General features: G+C 41.9%; 1 protein-coding gene across 10 annotated transcripts in view; it reads right to left on the reverse strand.

Moving 5' to 3' along the window:
* RARB (retinoic acid receptor beta) overlaps nucleotides 1-25,670 on the reverse strand; it is a 324,309-nt gene that overhangs the window by 16,816 nt on the left and 281,823 nt on the right. For all 10 annotated transcript variants that reach the window (XM_048301822.1, XM_048301837.1, XM_048301814.1 and 7 more), the window contains one exon: nucleotides 4,837-4,997. In XM_048301822.1, the coding sequence (XP_048157779.1) occupies nucleotides 4,837-4,997 (161 nt within the window). The remainder of the gene's footprint in view (nucleotides 1-4,836; nucleotides 4,998-25,670) is intronic.

Genomic DNA, 25,670 nt, shown 5'->3' on the forward strand with positions numbered 1-25,670 from the left:
ATTAAATTTAATAGGCAGTTTATCCAGTTCATAGAAAGATGGCATAGCAGAGAGCTACACAAAGCAGAGCCTAAAGCAGGAAATCATTTTACAATAGGGTATCCATCTGGAAAAAAAGACGTTGCATGAAACCAGCAAGTGTGAACGAAATCTTCATCAGTATCATATGAGGTTACTTTATCATGCTGCAGTGCCAGCAACGGGAAGTTTGACGTGTCTTCTATTAGGAGTAATGCACAGCCGTCGTAACAAATGTAAATCTAACTCTCTATTATGCAAACTGAAGAGAAGGGGCAGTTAATAAAATACGAAATAACCAGGTGTTTTATTATGCCAGGTGCCAGATCCCTCAGCATTGGAGCTAATGTGGTTTGCACATTATCTTTGAGATGCTACAAATGGAAAGAGTTTTAACATTCTAGCTGTTAATGAATGTTGACACAAGCGTCACAGGAAAAAGAGCTGGATTTTTAGCAGCATTTTTCAGTATCTAAAACCCAAAACTGACTCAGTATCAATGTATACACTGAACAATAAAACATGGGGTTAAAACAATGCACAATAGAAACAGAAACTCTGATGAAATTTGCCTGGAGATCTCCTCTACCCATGCTGTGAAAAAGATGCAGACGCTATGACTTTTCCTGAATATTTTACTGAAGAGGGTTTTTGGGTGTCTTTTCCAGGAGCAGTCTCGCACGTTTTTCAGGCCTATGCACCAGTGCACATATGGTGGAACAATACTGTAATACACCCTAGTGGCATCTTTATCAGTGGAAAAGCCCAACCTTGCTATGAAATCCAATTAAACAGCCATTTTTGCCACATAAATTGATCCCATTTTTTCCATCATTTTTGTTTTTTCATTGCAGACTGCTCTGCCTCCACATTAACAATACAGGATGAGGTACTCATAGAAACACACACAGCAGCAGAATCCCTACTGTCTTTAAAATCCACTTTACAAAGGAAACAAGGCTCACAGGGGTACTCTGCCCTAATCAGGAACACTTGTGATGCCTCTTTAGTAAAAGGAGCAATGCACTCCAGCCCTGGCGAGTTCACCGAGGACCACGGCATATGTCCCTGCTCAGTCCCAGTATCAGGAGATACATACATACATACATACATATATATATATTCCTCTGCAATGGCACAGAACAATAGCTGTATAACTTCTAAGCCCAGCACTTACAAAGAACAATATGCTGCCAAGATGTGGAACCTCTTCACTTCCAGCCAGCCAAGAGAAACCCAGCAGAATCTGCAGCAAGGGTCGGCAGAGCCAAAATTGTTTTCTGTCTTATCCTTCCTTTATCACAAGGCTGATGTAACACAGCTGTAGACTTACAAATAATACCACTCTCAAGGGACAAGCAGTATAGTTACACTCAATTATACTATAAAGTATGACATCTCCAGAGAAATTACTCAGGCACTCTCTCTTACCTAGATGACAGTAATAAAACAGATCTGTTTATGATGGAGTTTTGGAATCCATTACATATAAACAGCTTGCTGATTCTCATCATTGGAAGACCTGTACTTGTCACTGCCCACCAAATGCAACTGTTAAGTCAAATGACCCAGGGAATTTAATACAAGTGCCGTTCGTTCTCCCATTATTTTAAGTAGACTTCTATTAACTATGCAAAGTATGGGACCACTTTTTCTTTTTAAAGAGCAGATGGCTATAAAAAAACATAATTGAAAAATGCTTCTCCAAAACCATTTTTAACAGGTAAAAACACAATGGGGGAGTGGGGGTGAAATCACCATGTAACCTTTCCCTCTGGGAAATGCAGGCTGCAGTGCTCAAGAGGGAGAGAAACCAGATACACAAGCCAAATGCCTGAACAGATTTTTTTTTTTTATTATATCTCTGTAATGACTTTTTTACTTTACACTCTTATACTTAAAATTCTTTGCTCGTTTTAGCAACAAATGAAATCTTCTTTTAAAACAGTTTGAATGATCACGTAACCAAAGGCACTCAGGGGCTGCTCTTGCAGAATGCTTTCTTCCAGCCACCATCGCTGCCAGTACAAAGGGGAAGGCTCACAAAATTCAAGGCAATCCATATTGGTTAAAAACACTCACTTCTCACCCCTCACTAGAGAATTAAATTAGAAACTCTAAGGTTATAAAAGCAGTCTGTGTGCTCTGTAGTGTGAGCACGTCATGCTTCATGACTGAGAGCACACAGAACCACACATAAAAGCAGGACTGGGGGCAGTCTTCTACCTGTACTAGATTGTTACTATCAAGAAAAGCAGAGTAGCAGAAGTGTCTAGCTCCCCTTGGACTCAGCACTTAGAAAAAGGGCTGTCTGCTCCTTTGTTTTTTGATTTCTGGTCTCTACTTCAAGTGTCCCAGACTGCTGCCGGAGCCCTGCCGTTCGATCAGCAGCTGGTGGTGGTGTCCAAGCACTGGAGCTGTGCTCCTGTGACCAGCACACACAGCTCCCACATCCCAGATCCTCCTGTATCCTCAGCGCTGCAGAAAGGCTTCTCCCCTGCCCCTGGGCTGACGGGTGGCTAGAGGGGAAGATGACCCTTACTCCAGCTCCAGTGCTACTCTGTCCTTCCCACATAAGCTTTTGACACTGAAGTCCTACATAAAATGCTGGAGTGGCTGCCAGACCTTACCTAGATGAGAGATTTAAACACTGCATTTCACACACAGACTATGAGAATGCAGTTAAGAAGACAGTATTTAGCACCACTGCTATTAGTTTTGACTCAGCATTCGAAGGAAGCTGCATCAGTCTCAAAGATTCTAGGTAAGCCAAAAGTAACTCTTTCAGTATAATTTTGTTATTGCAGCTTGTACGTTACCAAGCCATGACAAAACAGGAGGGAGCTCAGCCCCATGCAGCAGTCCACCACTGTGAACTTCCAACAGACCACTGCTAAAAGCAAAATATCTCCTGCCCTGAGATATGAATGCCCCATTCGGCCTGAGATACAAATGACCAATATCCAGCCCCAGAGAGAGTGTGGTCAGGTCATGGCTACTTGTGCTCCTTAGACAGACAAGATTCATCTGTTCATTACTGACATCCAAGTGGTCTCAATAAGGGCTCTGAAATTCCAACAGGAACATAAACTCGCCATGGGCTTCAGATGGAACCTAAGGACGAAGACATCAGCAGTGGGTGTGATATGCAACAAGACCCTCTCCAATTTCATCCACTTGTATCATTTCAAGAGCTAAAATATTAATGATACTTCAGCATCCAATACCTAATGCAAGTGTAGAGGTGCCAAGGTTTATCTTTCAGCCCTCCAGGATCTCTGGCAATTACCAGGATGCAGTACCATCCCACCAGCTGCAACGCACTCTGCTAACTCCGAGGTAACGTGGAAATACATACCAACATGTTCCTCTGGGAAGGACCAGAGAAGCATGTGGAGGACAGGCTCCTTCCCCAGTACTAACCAATCTACATGGTTAGTAGATCTACATCAGAATTAAATGTGAAAAGTGTTTGTGAAAATACTTTCAGTGACATGAAAAACATACCTTCTTCTATCATCACACCATATGCGTTTGCTTTTCTTGCACTTAAATACCAAGACTTACACTTAGACCTCAGTTTTGAGCCTTGCCCTTTGCTTTTTAAGTAGATTAAAATGCCATAAACCAGCACCCTGATTGCTACAACAGTGCATATTGATGGCACACAGGAATTTGCCTACATCGCTCTGAGAAATTTAATGTTTCAATAGCAGAAAATTTACTCAAAACAGAGAGCAATCCAGTGACAGAAGTATTTCATCTGGCCTCTGGGGATTGCATCCCAGATCTTCATCTGGGGCTGGAGGGCAAGCACTATGGAGGCAGCTGTCTCCTCAGCCCAGCCATGTCACTCCTGAACTCCCGCTCTCAGCAATGAGAGCACATGCTTGACTACCTCAGGATGTTTTGTGTGTCTCCCTCTGAAACAGCCAGTGCTGCTGCAACCAACAGCAAGCCCAGACCCAGCAAAGTCATTCCTCCATTGACAATGCTCTAAACATTACCTAAGTTATTTTTTTGTCATCTCTTTTATTATTGGATTTGCAAACTTGACATTGAATTTTCTTTAATCAACTAGTATCACTGAGCTTCCCTGTATTTAGCAACATATATATGTATAGAAGAAAAATTATTTCCCTGACTCATCTCTGGAAAAGTTCCCATAGTACTGAGCTTCTTGATGGGGGGGCTGATTTTTCATTTCTAAAAGCTGCAGAAGTTTTTGCTGGTATGTGATATTTTGGTAGACTGGGAAAGGATGTGTAATTTTTGGGGTTGTCATGTGCAGAGCCAGGAGTCGAACTCAATGATCCTTGTGGGTCCCTTCCAACTCAGGATATTCTATGATTCTAGAAATAAATGGCAAATGAGCCTTTTGGAAACTGTTTTACTTAAACATTTCATATTTTCCTTGACCTTGGTAGCTTTGGGACTATCACCAGTAATCCAGCAGCATTTAAGAACTCCCTACACCTGCAAAGTTGTAATCCGCTGACGCACGAGCAGAGATCACATCTTTGGAAGCCAACAAATTTCTAATGAATGATGGAATGTAACTGACTCATGGTCTCAGAGCTGGTCGTTTGGCCGGATTAATCCTCCAGACGTCTCTCGCGATGCCGCTAAGTAGCGCTCACGTCTAAGTGCAATTTCTCTCCCCAGCAGGCAGCGTTCGCACGCACACCTCTGCTTTTCCCTGGCTAAGGAGGTGCAAAGAGTGCATCTACTGCTCCATCTATTTTAAATGTCCAGAGCCTCCAAAATTCACATCATCCAAGCATATCCAGAACGCTATGTGCCTCAAACCATACTAACCGTAGTGTATTTTCCCAGCTGGCAGAGAGAGGGGAAGGTTTCCTGGTGAGCTTTTCGGATCTTCTCAGTGAGATCATCTAACTCTGCTGTCATTTCATAGTTTTCTGTGGACTCCTGCTTTGAAGGTTCCTTCTTCTTTTTGTTCCTATCATTTCTGACAGCTGTAAGAAAAGCAGAGATACCGATCACATGGGGTTATTCAGATCAACCTATGTTGCTTCTGCTGCTCTGTTTTTAAAAATGCTGTTACTTTAAACATACATTATTTTAGGTGAATATAAAAATGCTATATGCACAGAGAACATTACTTCCAGCTTACTTATTTAAAAGTAATTTAAGAACTAAATGTAATGAGCAGTGATGAAACCAAACTTCCACAGGGGTTTGTTGTGGGTGTGCTATCACACTCCCATAGTATGTGCCTTCCAGGAAAGTCTACTACAACTTCATATGCACAGTGTCTTAGTAACTTTGTGCGGTGGGATTTTTTCACTGTAGCACTACAGCTGTGCATGGTAGATGGTGAAGTCCTCTACGGTGACGCAGTTGCTATTTTATTGGATGTGAACAACACTAAAAAAAGACAGCAACTGTCTTTCTTCTTAAGTACCTCAGCATGGAAGATAACAAAGCCCCATACTAACACAAACTCCACCAAACAAAAGTTATTTAAAAGGAAAGTTAAATGTGAAAACAGTAAATGAAAGAAGATGAAACACATAAACCCCAAGTTCTGAAGATCAAAGGAGAAGCACAAACGCTTGAAAGAGTAAAAATGGCAGTGAAGCTATCTAAAGTTGCTTGCCATCTGCTTCTGCACTCAGATCAGCCTTCTACCTTCCCCCGGCCGTGGGGGATTACTGGAAATATGCATCGTGCGCACTCATGCTGTAATTGATTTCCCACATATTTGTGTTCTGTAATAAAATATGACAGCTGCTCCATCACCATGCTGCTCTTTGTTCTTTTAATGAAAATAGCTTAATTTTACAAAACGTGCCCAGGAGATAAGTCCATGTCCACAGTATTGCCAGTAATTGTGAATTTTATCAAGAGGCTTGCTGTTAGCTAAAGCTAACGTCTTAAGTGTAACCAGATGCATAAGGCTTTACAACAAAGCCAAGCAAAATCAATCCCTCTCCCCAAAGACTCCATGTCAATATTAAACACCCTGAAGACTAAATGTTACTGGATAAATAAAACCAATCCTAACATTGTTAGTATTCAAAACCTCACGATATTTAAAACAAGGTCCTAAACTTGCAGGGTGCGGCTGGTGGGTTTGGCACATGTGAGCATGGCCAGGGATTTTGGATGGCCAAAGATCTGCTGATTCTTATTTGTACTGTCCTGCCCCACAAAGTGCATCTATCCGTGCCATAGGGAGGGAAGCACAGAGCCACCTCCATGCCAGCTCTTTTTCCCTGTGGGTTCCCCAGGCCCATCTCCACATTTTCTGTGGTTGCTTCCTACATGCCAGTGAACCACAAATAATCACAAAGAGCAGAAAAAATAGTGAGCTGGGAAAGCATCAGTGTCAGGGGCATCTACAGAAATAACATATTGTGTGTAACAGAAAACGAGTAGAGATGTGGGGAATATTGTTTCTCCTTCACGAGGCCGTTAGGCACATAGTCCATGCAATGTATGGCTCTGGTTTTCTCACAAAAGGTCTGACTTTGCAACTGAGAGAACTCTGACACCAATCATTCACATTTTAAGCATGAACTTGACTTAACTGTGTGACAGACCCGCACTGAAGTCAGTCATATGCTTGGCTGGATCAGGGCTGGGATGCTGAGCCCCCCACTGGATTAAAGCCTAACCTTGAACACCATCAATTTTGCTGTTTGGAGAACACAGACTCAAAGGAGGCCAGCAAGAGTGGACCAGAAAGGTTATTCCTTGAAAAAGGTACAATGCTACCAGTGTAGTCAGATTTAGGGGGATAGACTGGATCACCCCACTTCCTTTTACGAGTTTTCCCTTCAAGCAAATGCTGTGATTTTGTTTGCTGGACCCGAGGGCAGAGCACAAGTGCCACGTTTGGCACTGAAAAAACATCCAGGACCCAGAGGTACGTCTTGAGTGCTGCGAACTGCCACTGCACTTCAGAAATAAATCCTAATCACTGCTGTACTTGGGAGATAAAAGAATTCCCTATAAAATTCTCAAAACTCCTATACAACCACAAAGAGCAATAAACCTTTGTCACAAAGCCCCACTTACTTATAGCTCTACAAGCTGATTGACTAATTTGCCAAGCAGGCAGCCTCAGCAACTACTTCCCTCCATAGCTTTGAACTCCGTGTGGAAGATTAACACATTATTTAGACCAGGCTTCAAAGCAGGTGCCAAGGGCTCCCAGAGACCAGGAGATAACTCTGGCAGGAACCCTGCCATGCTCCTTTGCTACCCCAGTACTGCTCCTTCTGCAGCTGTATCTGAAGTCCCTTTCCTTCCAAAGGCCACCACAGGGACAGCTGCTGATCAACTCTCACCACCAAATTGGCCCAGCTCTTTCCTCTTTGTTTTTTGGTGCAAATCAAAGGGGAGAAAGGGGAGAAGTAACGTATCCTGAAAACTAAAAAAAGTTTTTGTTCCTCATTAACTTTCTTGTATGATTCTGATAGCTTTTATAATAATGATAAACCAGAATAATATATATATTTTCTTGCTTTATTCATTAAGGCTGCATCAGACATGTCAGTGTTTCTATATTCTCTGTAAGATAATGGATTAAAGCGCTGACGTATAACACCCAAGCTCCAAAAATATAAAGCATTTCAATAACACTAAACTATTGGGCAGATTTAACTACAGCTATAATTCAACATGCAAAAAAAGAAGAGAGAGAGAAAGAGCGTAAGACAACACTATGTTTAAAAGAGTTAAATAAAAACATATAAACACACATTTACGCAGTAAATTTAAAAACCATCACTGGTCTGGAAACAGGAACTGTCACACCGCATGTGGGAAGGGTTTTGGATTACAGCTTATGCTTATATTACATAAATCACACCTTTTGGTATCTCGATCTTTACATGCATACGATCACATCAATCCCCAATGCAATTCCACTGCCTTTTAATGATGATATGCCAGTGATGAATCTGTGTCACAGTTAATGCTGCTGTAGAAAACTCAGGTTATGAATTTCATTACTTGTGCACTAAATTCTGACTTGATGGCTGCATTAATTAGGAGCGCCCAAGAGGGGACAGTATGGAAGCTTTCTTGCCCTATAAGAACTCCTGGAAGTTAAAAAAACCTTAAAGAAAAATAAATAAGGTGGTGGTGTGTGGAAAGAGACTGCAAAAAGGTGTATCTTGATACGTGAGGAAGCCAGGTCTTGGCGCGTCTCAGAAGGCTGAGCGACACACGCCCACAACTGTGCACGTCTGCTTCAATCCATCTTCCTGTGACAGCTTCCCTGTCCCCTTGACATACACGCCAGGACTTGTGCTCCCACACCCAGAAACCTCCAGGCATCCACAGCAGGGTTTGCAAGCTGGCAAAGGTACTTTCTGTTGCCTTAAGAACCAGCCCCTACCTTCAAATGTTCAGCCTCCTCCCTGATGGCAGAGGGGCAGAACATCATCTCTTGTCCTGTTCAGTCTGTTCTCCTCACCCCAGGTTTGCCATTGTTTTTTCCTTAGCCTCAGATACACTTTCCCTCTTCTACTTGAAGAGATGGACAGGGCACAAAAGTTGCATGAGGGTCAAATATATTTTTCAAGGAAAGCAGGGTCTGCTGTAGATGGAACTAAGTATAGGGAAGACACAAACATCTTCTCTTGGAGAACCCCAGTGCTCTCATTTAATAACCATGCAGCAATTCTCCTGCCTGAGTGGGGTCATTTCAAGCATGTCCTAAAGCAGGGAATCATCCAGTCTTAAACATGAGCCCCTCAGGTCCACCAAACTTAGCCACTGCTTGGCCTAAGAACAGTCTGGGATCCAGCCCATGAGACTTAGTTTCGAGACAATCAGGTAAAATCATTGAATAGTGACTATTTGTACATCCCTTCGTCAAAGGTGGCACAAACATGTCCAAAGGAGAAGAACTTGGCACTCTCAATGCAATTTTTCCTATTACTTGCACAACCTGTGCTTCTCCTGATATCTAGAAAATACACAGACAGCTCCTTTCATGTATTATAATGCTTAATCAGCTTAAATTCACAATTTGAAATGCTGTCACTGCAGTTTTGTCTCTCGGAGATCCCCGTGACCTTTGAAGAGCTCTGTGTACTAGTTAGCTGGTTTTGTTCCTGTAGCAACAACTACTAGTGCTTCCAGTCAGTTCGCATTCCTGTAAAACCACACTTCTCTTGTCCCCAAATATTTTGGAAGTTACTCGTTAAGCTAACAAACCTCAAAAGCACCATAAAGCACACAGAGCAAGTCAGTAATTGCACAGCGCTGGGCACAAGGTCGGTTTGCAAAAAGACTCCTTTTGTTTGTAAAACCCAATGAGAAGAGAAGTGGGAGGTGAACTGAGGTAGGAACACCGCAGACCTGCCAGTTCTTCCTTCTGGGCAGAGGCTTGCTGTCCCCGCCTGTCCTCCTGCTCCTTGGGAAGCCACCTGTCCCTGTGTGAACGCCAGGTAGCCTGGGCAGGCTGATGGTGCCACGTGCGGCCGTGGGGCTGACGCTCAGCACTGCAGCCGGGAAATCCAGGAGCACCAAGATGTTTGTTAGGGTGGAAACCCACAAACCTTGCACAGCTCCTCCACACTCTTGCTTCTCCAACTCCAGAGGCAGCTCCTAAAACATTTCTAATTCCGGTAGAAGTTAGCAGCTGTGGACAATTTCAGTCAAGTATGCAAAACGCTTACCTACTGCCAGTGCCAGGTTTGCTCCATCAGGTTAAATGCCCAACATATACCACGCAGTACTCTTCAACAAACTGTGCTAATGGTATGGAATGGCAGTCCATAAGGATGTCTTTCCCAACAGCCACACTGGAAAATCTCAAACCAAGGGAGACTTAGCAACCCTGATGCTGCTGCTGCTGCTGAGCTAGGCTCTCTGACCCAATGGTCAAAAGCAGCACCCAGCTGTGCATCCCAGGCAGCTCCCAAGCCCGGGAACTGGTAGAAGAAAGCACAGAGATGAGGGAACTCAAGGAGGTTGAGTTTCCCGTCTCCAACATAAGTAAAGGAACAAAATAATCCTCTCGAAAGCAGCACAATCACACTTGACAAACTGACGAGCCATCAGCTCAGGATGGTGAGACTCCTGTTCATGTTAACAGCAGTGCAATTGCAAGCCAAACATACTAAAATATGCAGAACGCCAGGTAGTTATAAATAGATTGGTTTCCTAGGTCGTGATTTCCAGATGAAATAATGTTTTCTTTTAGGCAAAACAGCTCAGTCTTAAAAAAAGCCAGGAAACTATTTTAAAACAAATTTCCATGCCGAAACTTGGCTTTGACATATGGAGAATGATGAGAGACAAAGCCCATTTCAAACACAAACCTCTCATTTCTAATGGACAAAGCCAATAACAAGTACACAATTGTGTAAGGGGCTTACACAACCAAAACACATTGAAACCTGCATGTTTTGTGGCTGATTCTGAGAAATCAACCATGTCAGCTGTTGGATAACAATCGCCAGAAGAAAACATCTCAAATTAAGTGAGATAGTATCTCTCTACAGACACATATCAAAATTAACAGGGAGCACAGAGAAACGATCATGGTAGACATTTCATAAGCACCTGGCACGCTATCATTTTTCCCCAGGCACAGAGCAAGCACATATATTACAGAATTCAAGCCCGCCCTGGGTTTCCTATTGAGAAATAACATTCAGCTATGGCAAACCCGCCCCGGCCAACACGCCAGAAACCTCAGTTCAACCACAGGGGAACACACCACAGATCCAGAGGACATCGTCCTGTTGCCTGCCTTCACGTACACTGGCCCTTCCAGCCACTTGTGGTATTTTTTCTTTTTTTTGAGGAAGGTGAATCTGAACTCTGCCTTGCAGCTTTGTATTATTCATTACATAATTGCTATGTTTTATTAGAAATATGATCTATTATAACCTTGAATATGGTAACTTAAATGACATTGAAAATTAGATTATTCTGATTATTAGAGAAGTGAGAAAGGTACTAAACATTTGTAAGGCTGATAATCAATCAGTGTATCCATGTGAGTGCAATAAAAATCAATCAGGAGCTAGTGCGTTTAAATCTAATTTTTTAAGCATGACATTTTCTTCTGAGTTTCTTTTTTAAATGTCACCCTCTTCTACAACAGTGATTGATTCTATCCCCAGGGATAGTTAACTCCAACTGTTTTATTCACTGCGCTGAGCTCTCGTATCCAGAGTCTTTTCTAAATATCAAATTAATGACAACAATAATATTTTCATCAAAATGTGAAATTCAGAAATAGGCATTCATGGAATCAAAACAGCAAGAAGTGTGGCAGTACATTTAAATTGCTTCAAATACCAGGGACCTTTCAACTAGCAGGCAGTGTACTTTATTTAACACAGAAAATGGTGGAATTTTGTGTCCCTCCCGTTCACTTTTTCCTCCCATAAAAGAGAAGGCCAAGGATTTGCTTGTTTAAAACATAATTCATTTAGAAATGTTTCAGCAGTGAACAATTAATCACTGGCTATAGGGAGTCTGTGAGTAATTACCTATGCCTTCAAAATAACCTTATTAGGCTATTGTAAGTATAGGGGAGACCTTTGATACCTATAGCCTAAGGGCCTCTATTTTTCCATTCATGCACAGGGGATTTATATGGTTATATCCTGACGAAAGCAACACATCCCCCCATTTATGGGTGAGGATAACTGCGGGGTTAATATATCAAGAGCTGAGTTATAAGAGCAGGTTTCATTATATGAATGAATGATACAAATGGATGCTCTACAGCTTTATTCAACCGGCGTGAAACTTCATCTGTGGTTTCAAGGATTCCCATCAGCCTGAACAATTTTATTTTTGACATGAAATTTGGCACCTGCTATTGTCACATCCCTGAAATATTAGTAAGTGGAATGAGCAAAAAAAGGAGTTCCTGGTCCTTTGAAAAAAAAAAAAATACCATCTGAAATCAGATGTAGGACCAAAACTGAAAAGCCAATGCACAGCAAGAGGCTGAGAAAAATACCCCTGGAAAATAGTTGAAAGGAGTGCCTTTGGCATTTTTTTTACCTATTTATTTTAAATTATTATTTATATTATTTCACTGTCTTTTTTAAAAAAAAAAATTGTAATTTTCTTTTTTTTTTTTTTTATTTTAAGACATCCAGAAGCAAAACCAGCAGCTATCATACTTGGGATACCTAGAACTGCCAATCCAAGACCCAAAACCACTGTGGACAGAAAACAAATGGTTCTACAGGCACATTTGTCTTGAATGTTGCAGAAGGACATGACCAAAAAAAAAAAGCAATCTAAAAAACGAAAACAAAAAACAAACAAACAAAAACAACAAACAAAAAAACCCCAAATTCACCAAAATTCCTTAAGCTGTTTCCATAACATAAGTGTATGAATACACCACTAATGCCTACCTTTATATTTACTATACTATTTCAGGACTGGTTCAAGTTCTATAGAACATGCCAAAGAGAGTAACAACTACCCAAAGAACAAAAATCAGGACTCCAGAAATACAAATGGAATCCCCATACACACTCCCCAAACAGGCCCTAAGAACAAATGAGAAATGAAGAAGTTGCAAAAACAGAAAGACAGTGAACAAGTGGGGGGAAAAAACCAAACAAACCAACCAGAAGAAAATGTGTGCACGTGGGTGTGGGCAGGTAGAGGAGGAGAGGATGAGGAGCAGCTGAGCCAGAGGCAGGACACACAGGGCAAAGCATCTATACCGGGGGCTGAACTGAAAGAGGACTACTTGGTCTCCCTTACCATCTCCCTACATACTGCAGTCAAAGTAGGTGGAGAGATGGGATTATACATTAAATGATGAACTGTTTAAATAGCATTTGCCCTGTGATTTCCATTTTCAAAGTGCTTTAATATCATCAACTAATTGATAGTGTGAAATAGGATAATCCACACGCTCTAAGCAGCTGATGCTTAAAGAGCTATTGAAGGCTGTTAGCATTAACAATTGCAGGCAGAATAAATCACTAATATTTCCCATGAAGACACACCAACATATCTGCAATGGAAATAGCCTAGCCATACTCATTGATTTGGACAAAATTTACTCACTGGTATGTTTCCATCTGTATTTCACATAGACATCACCTCAAGTTACTTAATATAGCCAGAAATTCTCATATGTGAGACAGAGTATCTCCACAGGCAGGTCTTGCAATGTCCCTGCACATCTTGTGCAGCTGTTAAATTAAACTACACATGTCATTCCCTCCTCAATCCGGTCATGCCCCATCTCTCTCAGTATTCTGCATTAAATCAGTCACTTCCTTACTCTCAACATAAAACCTACAACTTTTATCAAGATCTACCATGCCACTTGCAACAGGTTTGCAAGTAATTGCACCACATGGTGGATATTGCCAGTCTTTCCCTTCCCTGCTCCATGCAAGAATGGGAAGGAGCTTTGGGAATCAATCACTACATCTGGGGAGGTTTCCTAAATTTACAGGGCTTCTGCAGGTAACCTACTGTGAAGTGCCAGCCCGTGGCAGAATCCCCATGAAAATTTAAACCCTCAGGGAAGAGAAGTCTTGTGCTTACTATCTACTGTTTTGGCTGCCGAGATCCCAGTGGATATACTGGTGACTTCTGTGGCAGTCTAGATAAAATTGTGCGTGCAGCTGGTTAAACCAAAATACTCTGGGGAAATGGAGGACAGATTTTCTGCAATTGCAGTGTCTTAACACATTAGCTAAAAATACACAAGACCACAAACACAAAGTGATTATTCCTTCTCTTCCTTACAGCTAAAGTGACCAAATGTATATACAGCAGTTGAAAAACTCTTCTAAATACTCAGCCTGAAAATGAATTTCTATTAGGCTATAGTGCATTTCTTTTACCACAGCCTGGGTGAAGAAAAAAATCCCTAAATTTCAAACTCTGAACTTTCAGTCAGAAATTACTGAGAGGCCATTAAATCTGTCTCTTCTGATTTCAGCTGTTGAAGTGCCCTTTCAAGCTACCTTCTCAAAGCAACTGCCCTTTTGAGCTACAGTCTTGAGGCCTGGTACACTAACTCTTTATGGATAACCGATTATGAGTAAAAATATCCTGAATCTGACCTTTCTCTCCAGGGTCATCAGAAGGTAAATCAGTCTACTTATCTATAGATATTACATTAATTTCTCTTAGGAGACAGTCATGGTAGTATGATGCTTCACAACTGGGAGACGCTGGGGTTATCCAAAGTCCTCATTTCAATTTGCTGGGCATTATCCAGGACCACTGATGGCCAAGGAAGTGCATGACTGTAAGCTATGACCAGACACTGCAACCTATTCCTGCCCACTGCCTGCCTGTAGCACTTCACACTTCAACCTGCTGCAGCTATTTTATTTCTTATCCTAACACACACCAAGGAAAAGAATATGACTTGCTTTTTACTTAACTGGCAAGCTACCTAACATGACAAATTGCAACCTCTTTCCTGACAATGCCATTAACAGACTTCTTCCATAAAATAACTTTCCATAATAACCATATTCATCCAATGTAATGAATGAGTCTGAGCTACAGGACAAATTCTGATCGTGCATGATAAAACTGACTTTATGGGACAGAAAATGGAAAGGCTACCAAAAAAAGGAGGCGAGCTGGAAGACCCCTTCCCTTTGCTTGCACATGGACACTCAGGACTAAGGACAATGGCTCCCCAGAAGGAAGAGCAGAAGTTCAGGAGCAATACCAGACAGCATGTCACTGCATTTCTCCCTTTTATTATGGGTGGTTTCATGCAGTGAACACAGTCTGCCTTTCCCCAAACAGGGTTTGCTCCTACATTATTCACCAGAATTAAAAATAGCAGCCCCAACTTATCCCCACTGCTGTTTTTGTCTTGCAGCGGCGCTACTCCACTGATCGCAGCAGAGTCCTATTAGTGCGAAACTACAGTAGCGTAGTGGGAGATCAGGTCTAATATCTGTATCTGCAGATGGATAACACTGCATTCATACCTAAGTTTCATTTCTTTGTTTTGCCTCCAAGGCTGAATTTCACATTTGTACCTCCTGGTGGCTTGTGCAATTGTGTAAAGGTGCATCTAGCGAGAGAGCTGCCAACTGACAACACGTCTGAAGAGGCTTTGCGTGCGCGGGCGCTTCATCAGGCGCAGAGAACACATCGCCTCCCACAACCGTAAATTGAGCTCATGAAGGTGCAGGAACAGTTGTTCCCGGCATGTTTTAAGAAAGAGAGCTGCAGTCTTGAATCGCAGCGCTTGCCTGCGTTACAGCCTCAGCAGCTTGCAGCCCTGGCCTCCCACTAGGCCAGGGACAATAAAAGCAAAGAAATAGCTCAGAATCTATTTACCTCTTCCTCCAAAGCGAATGTGGAAAACACGCCATTATGAACTTACATACATTCCTTCCTAAATGCAAACGCTTGTTCATACTCCTCCTACTAAAACAAAATAAAATAGAATTGCAATTGGGAGGTTATTTCCTTCTCTCAAGGTGCCAAGATTGACTCCCAAAGTGGAGGGCAGGGGGGGACAGAGTGTGCACCCCACACGCATGCTCAGCCTCCCTGCTCGGGCTTTCCCTCCTGGCTGGCTGAAGCAGCAAGAGAAAGGAAGAACTGTATCACTTAGCCAGGTGGACCTAGAAGCACTGTTAGATCAGACAGAAAAAATTGCCTGTTTAAGCCTCACACTGATGCACAGTCCAATACAGCTGGTGGGCACACATCTGCACTGGCCAGGGGGCTTGGACTGCAGGTGGGTTTGATTTTTTAAAGAACAGTGCCTGTTGTTAAAGCTGTTTTGCCATAATACTACCAAAAAAGCTTCATCAAAGGGGAAAATAACATGCCCAAACAATACTGTTGCATCTCACTGCATTTTAGTGTGTTGTTTACATCCTCTCCCTTTCCAAAAGCTGAGCAGCTGGAATAAACAATCTGCAGATTTGTTGTTGGGGTGGGGCATTTTTTTTTGAAGATTACATAGTCCTGTTTTCACCAATTGTAACCTAAAGAGAAAGTAAGGAGTGAGGTCAGGGGACTTCTTTTTCTTTCCATCTCAGGATTTCAGGAAAGCCACAGCAAGCCAGCCAGCAGGCTCTGGGAAAGCCCTGCTGAGGCTGGCTGCTGCTGCGGGTAAAGAAGTCTATTCACTTTCAGCTTTAGCATCTCACTGCCCACCCCGAAGTGCTACACCTGCCAGCTGAAGCACTTGAAAGGCCTTTGCCTCCCAGGCTTTTCTTCGGATCCCTTTCTGCCCATGCATGGCATAACTCAGCTCTGAGCTCCAGCCAGGCTTAATGGGCAGCAGCTGAAGCCTCAGCTCACTTCTGGGATCCCTGTGCCTGGGACAGCAGCAGGCTTTAATGCCACTCTTCAAAGCAAAAGGTGCCTTGGGAAACAAAGGCTCTTGCTTTTTCCTTTAATAAATACTTCTCCAGCCATAATTCACATGCAGAAATACTGCTTCTCACCTATTAATGCAGGCTCTCTGGACATCTGTATTCCTGCTTCGTGTAAAGGCAAAAGCATCATGGCATTACGGGGTCGAATTCCCTTAACACACCTGCAGCAACCTCAGCTGTTTCCACACTCACGTTATGACATGAATCACTCCCCACAAGCCTGCACCTAATTATCAGACTGTCTATTTTGATATATTTTATCTTTCATGTACAATGCCAAAGAAGTTCTTTAAAATACATTCCAAATATTCTTTCATTAAAAAAAAAAAGCTTTCTTGTCTGGGACTGAAGGAGTAAGTGGACCAGATTACTTAAAAAAGAAGTCGTGCTAGTAACTACACAACTGGCTCAAAGAGCTTAATTCTGTCAGTCAGGGTCAAGCAGAATCAAATCCTGATTTCTCCATAAGATCTTTTAAATATCCCCAGTAAAGCCAGCACATAACCTTTTTACATTAAGTGCTTTCACAGCACACCAGACCAGCCTGATGTAGTGATCACACAAGAAGCAAAGCTGACAGACACTTGTTTCCAGGAAATAGAAAGATACTAAGAAAAGCAGCCTTTTTATTTTTGATTTGAAATCAAAGTGATTATTGAGGGCACTGCAACTTCCAGGGCAAGACTTAGTGCACACAAGGGAGCTCATTTTGAGAAGGCAAACAGGCAGCAGGTCAACACAGAGTTAACTCAATAAAATAATAATTTCTACTTGGATAAACTGACCTAGTTTTCCCAGACTTCTCCATGAAAACAAAGGATGCAACTTGGACATGAGATGATGTCTGAAAGGGAAGCCAAGGGCTGGGCAAGGAGACTGAATTCAACACACAGCTGGTCCTTAACTTAATGAGGGTGGTGGGCCCCAGTTAGCAGTAGAAGTAACTACCCAGCAAGGATCATCTGGCATTACAGGTGGCTGCTACCCCCATCTTATCTCAGTGATGCTGATGACAAATCTCTCACGTCTGTCACCAGTGTGGGATTGGGCCCTGAACTCATTGTACACAGGTTGGGTGACTGCTTCCAGCTAGGATGGTCTTCTCCAAGACAGTGGCAAGTGCAAGATGAAAGATGTACTAACAGAACGCTTTCTATGAGGTGCTCAGGATATTGTTCTAGGGCTACAACCCCCATGGGAAGCATGGGCTAAAAACTCAAGATTTCCAAAAGCATAGGTTTATTCAGTTCCTAAAAGAGCTGATGAACATCCACCTGCCTAGGCAGCTGCAGGACTGCCCCAGAGCATCAGGATGCATGGCACGCACAGCACAGCCAAGTCCTCCAGGGCCTGGGATGCACAACATGGAGGACAGGAACAGACAAGGCTCCTTCCCGGACCCCCTTGTAACTCATCCCGAAATTCTGCAAATCTGAACACAACAGACAACTCTTTATTTTGGGATTCAACCCAATGTTATTTTCAGCAAAGCTTTGTTGTGCTGGAACACCTCCAACCAGCTCAAGTTAAACAATTTGCCCAGAGAAAATGTTCAATGAAGGGGAAACATAAAAGTATGCACAGAAAGAGGCCTGAGTCCCCCTCTTTTCTAATCCATCACACAGCATTAGGGATTAAATACTCATTAAAAATATATATAATAAACCATTAAGACAGGATATCTAGTGATTCCTCTTAATTGCCTCATTTTTCCCACACCCTGGTTTCTAGGGAATATTTTTAAATATTCCTCCTCTATTAGTGCAAGGCCCCTTTATCAGAGGGTTACCTCCCTGCCTCACTCCCCCAGCCAAGAAAGAAGACCCCAAACCTCATGGGGTTTATACTGCATACCCTCTGAGAGGCAGATGATATGTCTGTTTATGTATGTTCACACCTAACAGTGTCTAAATTCTAGTAGGAAAAATGTTCCTAATAAACATGTGAAATAGCTGTAGCTGACTTAGAAAACAACAGGAAAAGTTGCCAAGAAAAGGCTTTGACTCTCTTTTGAGGACAAACAGGATTTAAGCCTTCTTCAGAATTAAAGGAATAAAATATTTACGCTTATTCTCCTCTGGCCCTGTTTACTTTTCCTTGTGTTATGAGTGAGGTTTGAATATAATAGGGTTTCTTTTTCTTAGTAACAACTATCCTCTTGCTTTTATTTGGTTTTGGGGTTTTTTTAAATTATGATTATTTTCATTCCTTTTCCTTTTAAAATTATTTTCTGGATGTTCTGATTTAATAGCAATGTTCAACTGAAGAGGCATCCACAGAAGGGGGGCAGAAAAAAATTTGCACTGAGCTTCTCTTCCAAATTACTGAAAGGGCAAATCAAACATCTTGCTTGTAAAAAAGTGCTGTCAAAAGGCTCTTATGAACTAACGGTCACTTGTTCCAGGGATCTGGATCACGCAGGTTTGATCCTGAAGCTACTCAATGGGATAACCAGATGGTGCAGCACAGTACAACATGGACTACAAGACCAAACACACACTGAGCTCTGGACTTCTTCACCGATCTTCACAAGACCTAATTGGAAACACAAGAGCTCCCTGCCCAACAGAGGCAGACTGGTACTGTCAGGGAGCAATTCAAGCTCCCCCAAACCTAATGCTTCATCTTCCAGCATCAACAACTTTCCTGTATCAGAAAAAAAAGCTCCTTGATGAAATTTCAGATGTGACACTTTTTTGAGTGGCTTTTCCCAGCCCTTTCCCCCTTTTTTTTGATTTTTGTGTCTCCACTAAAATCTAAACATACCAAGTCACAGGTCACCTAGAAGAAGTCTGTGGCAAGAAAAACATGGAAAACGGAGTCCTTGCATTAAGCAGCAGCTCACACAGCTACACTGCAGTGCGGGATGCTGAACATGTGAGGTGCAGCAGTTCAGCACATTAGGATATTCACTTACTGCTGATTTGTCCCCCTGGACTGATGCCTCCTCTACTGGCGTCTCCAGCTTACAAAATGGCTAAAACCTGTGCAATGCCACAATCAGCCTTCTTGATATATAGAACAAACTCTTATGTGTTAGCTAACATCTTATACTTAACTTCAAAAACTATAAAAAATAGATCTCAGACTTTGCCACTGGAACATTCTCTAGAACTACACAGTATATTAAATCACTGCACTTCATAAGAGTATATGTAACTTGTGGATTCTTTGAAATGCAAAACTCCCCATAAACTCCAGGACTTCCTGGCAATTTCCATTTTTTTCTGCCTCTCTTACATTGTATTACTATTTCCATGATGCAAAATGTAATCAGCTAGTTGGGAGTTAAAAACAAGGAGAGATGGGAAGAAGCAAAGGTTTTGCAGCAGCACCCATTGCACCAGGGCTGACTGACAGCAGAAAACCTGTTACTGATGGAAACAGGAGGAGACAGAGCAGGTGAAAACAGAGTCCCTGGATCGACCAGTGTGTCAAGGAATGATGTCCTCTCCTGCTCCTTCAACCGTGCAGTGATGCCTTCACCAAAACCACTTGCCAAGGGAATAGAGCCCAGCTCTCTGCCAGGGACCTGGCACCCCTCAACCATCTGACAAATTGTGTGTGTGCTCACTGCTGAAGGAGTGAGGTGGTCTACAGCATTTCTAAAATGCTTTCCTTTATCACCCAGTATCATTCAATTTAGTATACTAAATTGAATGATTAAGTGATGGATTAATCCATCACATGGATTAAGTGATGTTTTAATCCATCCTGACTGCTAAGTTTTCCTATTTAATTTAAGGCATTTTTTTCCCAAGCTCCCAAGTTTTATGGTAAAGAGTTTCCCAGGTTCAAATACATCAAGTTCTGCCTGACGGTGGAGCACTAACCTCCTTAACATGGGAAATAACAAGCTAAAGTGCAAAATGCACAACACTATCTGCCAGTAATCCTTCTTCCCCCAAGTTTAAAGACAACAAATGTTTAAAAATATAATGCGTTGAAAATGATACAAATGCAATATGATTTGTTAGTCTCTTATTTTCAATGGTTTGTAAAGTCGTCCCTCAGAGGATTGGACTTAAATCATTCATTAACTTGAAGCTGATTACTTTGTCCTGCAAAGGGGGAAGAACATGGATTTCTCAGCTGTAACCCAATTTCCTAACAGAAACAAAAACAACCTCACGAAATTCAGTTACCAAAACAATCTATCATACCCTAAGCAGAAGTGTAAATAAATTAAATTACAAAATTAGCTCCTTCACCGAAGTCTAACTTTACAGAGAGTTTTAAAATTAACATTTCACTTGCTTCGAAGTTTGAAAAAAGAAAGAAAGAAAGAAAGAAAAGTAGGTCAGCATGTTTCCCCAGCATGTCTTTCTGACTCCATTAAAACTGTCTGTCAGATGACTAACCATGCCTGTAATCCAACTAAAAGCATGTTTGCTTTCTGTTGCACTTTTTGCCAGGGGAAAGGAAGAATTCCACTTAGCTTTAACTCTGAAATTCAGGTAAATGTCTCCAAAGTCAGACAATTTCCTCACATTTACTTACCAAATCTGTTTACATCAACAACAAGCAACTGGTTATGGATGCATGGCACTGAGAAACGATCCCACAGCTCATTAAATGCCAATCAGCCACAGGCACCGCCTGTAGGGCTTTAAGCTACAACTTGTAGAAGTCAGGTTTCAGAGCTGTTGTCTGATTGACAGACTTTTCATGAGACCTAGATTTAAACATTTAAGAGCTTTCAGAAACAGGCTAGCATGCAAACAAGTACTGGAGTAAAATAAGATGGGGCAAAACCATTTCTGTTCATTTTGGGCTAGAGAACATTAAAAATTCTAACGCCTTATGATCTTTCTTTTTCCTTTTATAGAATTGGCAGCTGAGTGTTATTTAAGTTTGGATGGAAAGGGTGTTATTTCTACTGCTTGTACACCATCTACTTTAAAAAATCCTTTACACTTTCCACATGAGCGCTGAAGAACTGGAGATTAACTGTTCTGATGTATTTTAAAATGAGCATGTGATACAAAGTCAAACTAAAAACAAATTGAGGCTATTTTTAGAGCACAGTCCTAGGGCCAGTATCCCAGCAGGAGGAGCTGCAACGTGTCAGCCGGCTTATCGCAAGCATGGCAACAGAAAACTCCCCCTGCTCCAACAATTCAATCCAGTGGATGAAAGCAAGCCATGAGAGCCTGACAGCAGCAGAGGGAAACCCATGGCCTCATCTACTTATGGAGAGATCTCCCTAAACTGTCTTTGAGTGCTTACTGGTTTCCAAGCGCCTGCTTTCCGTCTTCCACACCATCAGCACATGAGCCACTCTCTGCAGAGAGGCCAGTGTGAGCTTTGCTTCTTTGCCTTTTGCAGAAGCACCTACCCCATGCAAGACCATCTCCAGTAAAGAGATCACCAGGAAAACAAAGCTTTGCAGATATAAACCAGCAGGAGGACAGACACATGTTTCTTGAGGGGAAGGACCAAACAAGCCTCTCCTTTGATAGAGAGTCCTTCAGGAACATTTGGGTTGCTGCAGTTCAGACTTCCCAGAACTCTTGGGAACAATTTACTGCATTTCTCATGAACCTTGGCTACTGTAGATAACATTTTCAGGTTGGCCTGACAACCAAATAAGCCATGTTTAGCTTCAAGGCCCAGAACACTGGCAATTTGCTCGTTCCCAGACTGATATTTATCTCACTGACATTTCTCCGTCTTTCGGCTTCAATATCCCAAAACAAAAAAAAAAAAGGCAAAAAAAAAGAGCATCTGAAGGGAGAAAAAAGATCACAAAGAAATCACAAGGTGCCAGTATAGAAAGCACAAGCCACATGGCACAACGGCAATTAGAAAGAGAGATGCAAAGATGCCCCAAGTCCCTGAACAAGAAAATGATCCGAATGAGGAACACGAAGCAGTGAACTGAGTGCATAAAGGAAGAATGGAAGCTCTGAAACAAAGCTTTTGAGGTCATGGGATTGGGGTCTTAGCAGTTATGTCCGCATGACAAAGCAAACGTGGCCTCAGCATCGTTTTTAGGAGTGCAGGGACTGGGTAGGAATTGGCTACCTCCAGATTTCCCATCTGCTCCTACAGCAGCATCACCCGGCACAGGACAAGGCAGAAAGGATAACCCAGGGTTTTCCTTGCCATGAAAGCAGCTGGGATACTAAACTCAAGAAGAGGTAAAGACGACCTGCAATGGCAACATAAATGCACAGGGCCAGTGTCTTTACATGAACAATTCAGAATAATGGTATAAACCAAAGTGGGGGATGAGAAATAACAGAAAAAGGCCAGGGAAAGAACGAGATCTATGCTGAGAAATGATTTTACAAGAGATATATGCCCAAAATACCTTTTACTGGGAAACTGACAGAAGAAAGCATCTGATGATCCCTAAAACACCCCAAAGGTGTAAAATGAAAAATATGAAAAGTTAGACCTGTATCAATGCCAACTGCTCTCAAGGAAGAGCCTAATCTCCAGAGAAGGATCTCCACAGAAGGTGGCACACGGCAGGACTGCCACAGAAACCCGAGCTGCAAGCACCAACAGACACACCATAGACTCTGACAACATGTTCTCCCTTAAAATAAGGATGGGTTCAATAAGGTCTGAGGACTTTGCTAGAGCACTGAACAGTAGCAAGCACTTCTCTGGAGTGTGCTGTAGGTCTAAGCAGAAATTAGATGGTGTGTGCATTACACTTTTCCCTGGCTCTAGTCATCTGAAGTTTCACCTGTAATGAAAGAAAAGTTACTTCTACAAGGGCTCCGTGCCACTCAGCTCAATATCTTCCACAAGATTGAGAACCATTCAGAAAGTCCTTTCCTAAAGCACATCTCTTTCAGAGCATGGCTGGGTACTGCAGTACAAATGATTAGCATAATAACTTTAGAAGTGTCACAAATTTAATAAAACACCTTGTTGAGCAAAAACGTAAGAAAGGCACACATTTACAGTTGTCAAAGACTGGGATTGATGGATGCAGACAAAGGCTGCAGAGAGCACACGAGCCCTGGTAACTTCTGCCAGGATCTGTGTTGTCATAGAGACAGCAGAGAGTGTTGAAAAGTTCACCACGGTAGCTATACCTTAGCGAATAAGTCTTAATGTAACTTCCAGCTGAGGACATGTAATCAATCTCTGTATGAGCTTATTGAAGGAATTCCCTTTATGCTTACTCAGTCCTCAAGAGCCCAAAATGAGGGAAAATATTTTAAAATATATATTTTACTACTTTTAAATACAAGCCAAGCGCTTCTTTTGGATTGGGAGAGTAGAAGTGGTAGTGGCAGGAAGATAACTGTTTCTTTTGAAAAAGAAATTATGTAAAACATGAAAAGCTTCATAAAGATATTCAATTTAAAAGACCCCAAAAACTAACACCAACCAAAAGAAAAAGCATGGAAATAATAATTCTAGAGCAGCCTGGCAAGTTTGCCCACATGCAACAGTGTCTCCCCCTTTCCCCAGACATTTTCTGTATGAAGGTGAGATGCCCTGGCATCTCACCGCTGCTTTTCTCCTGATGGGTTCAATCACCTCATCCCCTTTTACACTGCAAAACATAGGACTTTCCCTGTTCTCTCCTCCCTCTCCAGTGGCATTTGACCCCTGGTTTACCTTCCTCAGGGCAGCGGCACCCCATGACCTTTCTCAGGTCCCTGCTTCAGGCTGTCCCACCACTTGGGAGGTATGGGACACTGCAGCCTGCAACAAGCAGCACAGAAACAGTGCCAGGGGTTGTTTATTGGCTGAGGTCTTCGATTCTTAGCTTACACAATTACAGGGTTTCTATACAAGGAAGAGGGAAAAAAAAATTAGCAGCACTAGCATGTTGCAGTTTAAAGTTACAGCTATTTGCATAATGCCTGAAAGGCAAGGAATAAAAGGAAAAGAGAACCTTAGGATGCTATTCTTACTTTTCCCTAACATTTTAGGATACAAAGATCAGTCTAATTACCAGACAGTCTTGAGTTGAGCAGGGTTCACTAATCACACTTGGCTTGAGGAATTAGGAGAGAATTTACTTAGCTGAATCATGAAAGGTGCCAATAAATTGTTCAGCTGGAGAGTTAACATAATAAAAAAAATCATTTTTTATGTTATTTTCTTTAGCAGTTTATTAATTGCTGCCTGAAATACTTTTCTGAAACACAACGAGCTGCAAATGAATTCATGGGCTATTAATCTGCCGTACATGGCACTGGAGGGAAAGCTCATTAGGTGAGTTGATGCAATTACTGCTATTACATAACCATCTTCACAGAACATAGAGTAAATTATGGATAATAACATTCAATCTAAGTTGCTCCTTTAAACATTAAAGCTGGCAAGTGAAAGCTATGCAAAATCAAGGGTAAAGGCTAAAACACAGAACAGGCAGACCTCAAAAGGAGAAAGGAAAAGCAGATCTGCTTCTTTGAAGACAAAAAACAACGTGAAAAGCAAGAGATGCTTGTTTAACCATGGGAAACAACGCACAACAAGTAGAACCCAGTTCTCTACAAGAGAATTTTAATTGTATGTAGATCATTTTCAGCCACCCAGCATAACAAAGCGTGCATTATCTCTGGCAGAGCACAGGCTGACACTAGAGCACTGTGGGTTTTGTTACAGGAAGACCCTTCCCTATCAGCTTTGCTCTCATATTAAAAAAACTCCCCATCGGTGACATTGAGAGTTTGGCATTAACTTTTAGAAGTTCCCAATCTGTCAGCCCGAAAAAAAGAAATACAAGCTTTCCTATCTGATCAGCAACTGAAAAAGATCTCCAAAACAATCCATCCTTAAAAAACCAAATGAAAAATATGTGATCTCTTTGGCTTGGGCATAGCTTCCCCACTATCTATATTCTCCAATTCTTAATTTAATTAGTATTTTCACAGTTTACATCTTTCTACTTTCAAAGCACTTACAATACAAGATCTCCCAGCCCCTGTGAAAAGACATAATTTTCATCTCTCAAGATAGGAAAGACAGAACAATCAGCTTGTAGGGTTTAGAGAGAGGAATTAGTCCCAGAACAGAATTCAGGGGTTTGTGATTTCCACTCTGATATTTAGCTCCTGCCTCTTGAGAGAGCAAGTTAACAGGCAAGGCAACGACTCTGGAATTTCTGAAAAAGCCCCCAGCCACTGTGTGGTATTTAGGCATCCAGTTAAAAATCTAGCCTGTAGCAACGCAGAAACAATTCCTAAATCCAGTGCTTCCTGCTGGCTAAAAATAATAAAATAACCCCAGCTCAGTTCTGACTAACATCTAAATAAAGATTCCATGCATTCTAATTAATTCACTTTAAAATTACATCAGTGGAATCTGCATGAACTTCTC

The sequence above is a fragment of the Corvus hawaiiensis genome, chromosome 1, assembly GCF_020740725.1.
Source record: "Corvus hawaiiensis isolate bCorHaw1 chromosome 1, bCorHaw1.pri.cur, whole genome shotgun sequence".
In the NCBI taxonomy this organism is placed as follows: domain Eukaryota; kingdom Metazoa; phylum Chordata; class Aves; order Passeriformes; family Corvidae; genus Corvus; species Corvus hawaiiensis.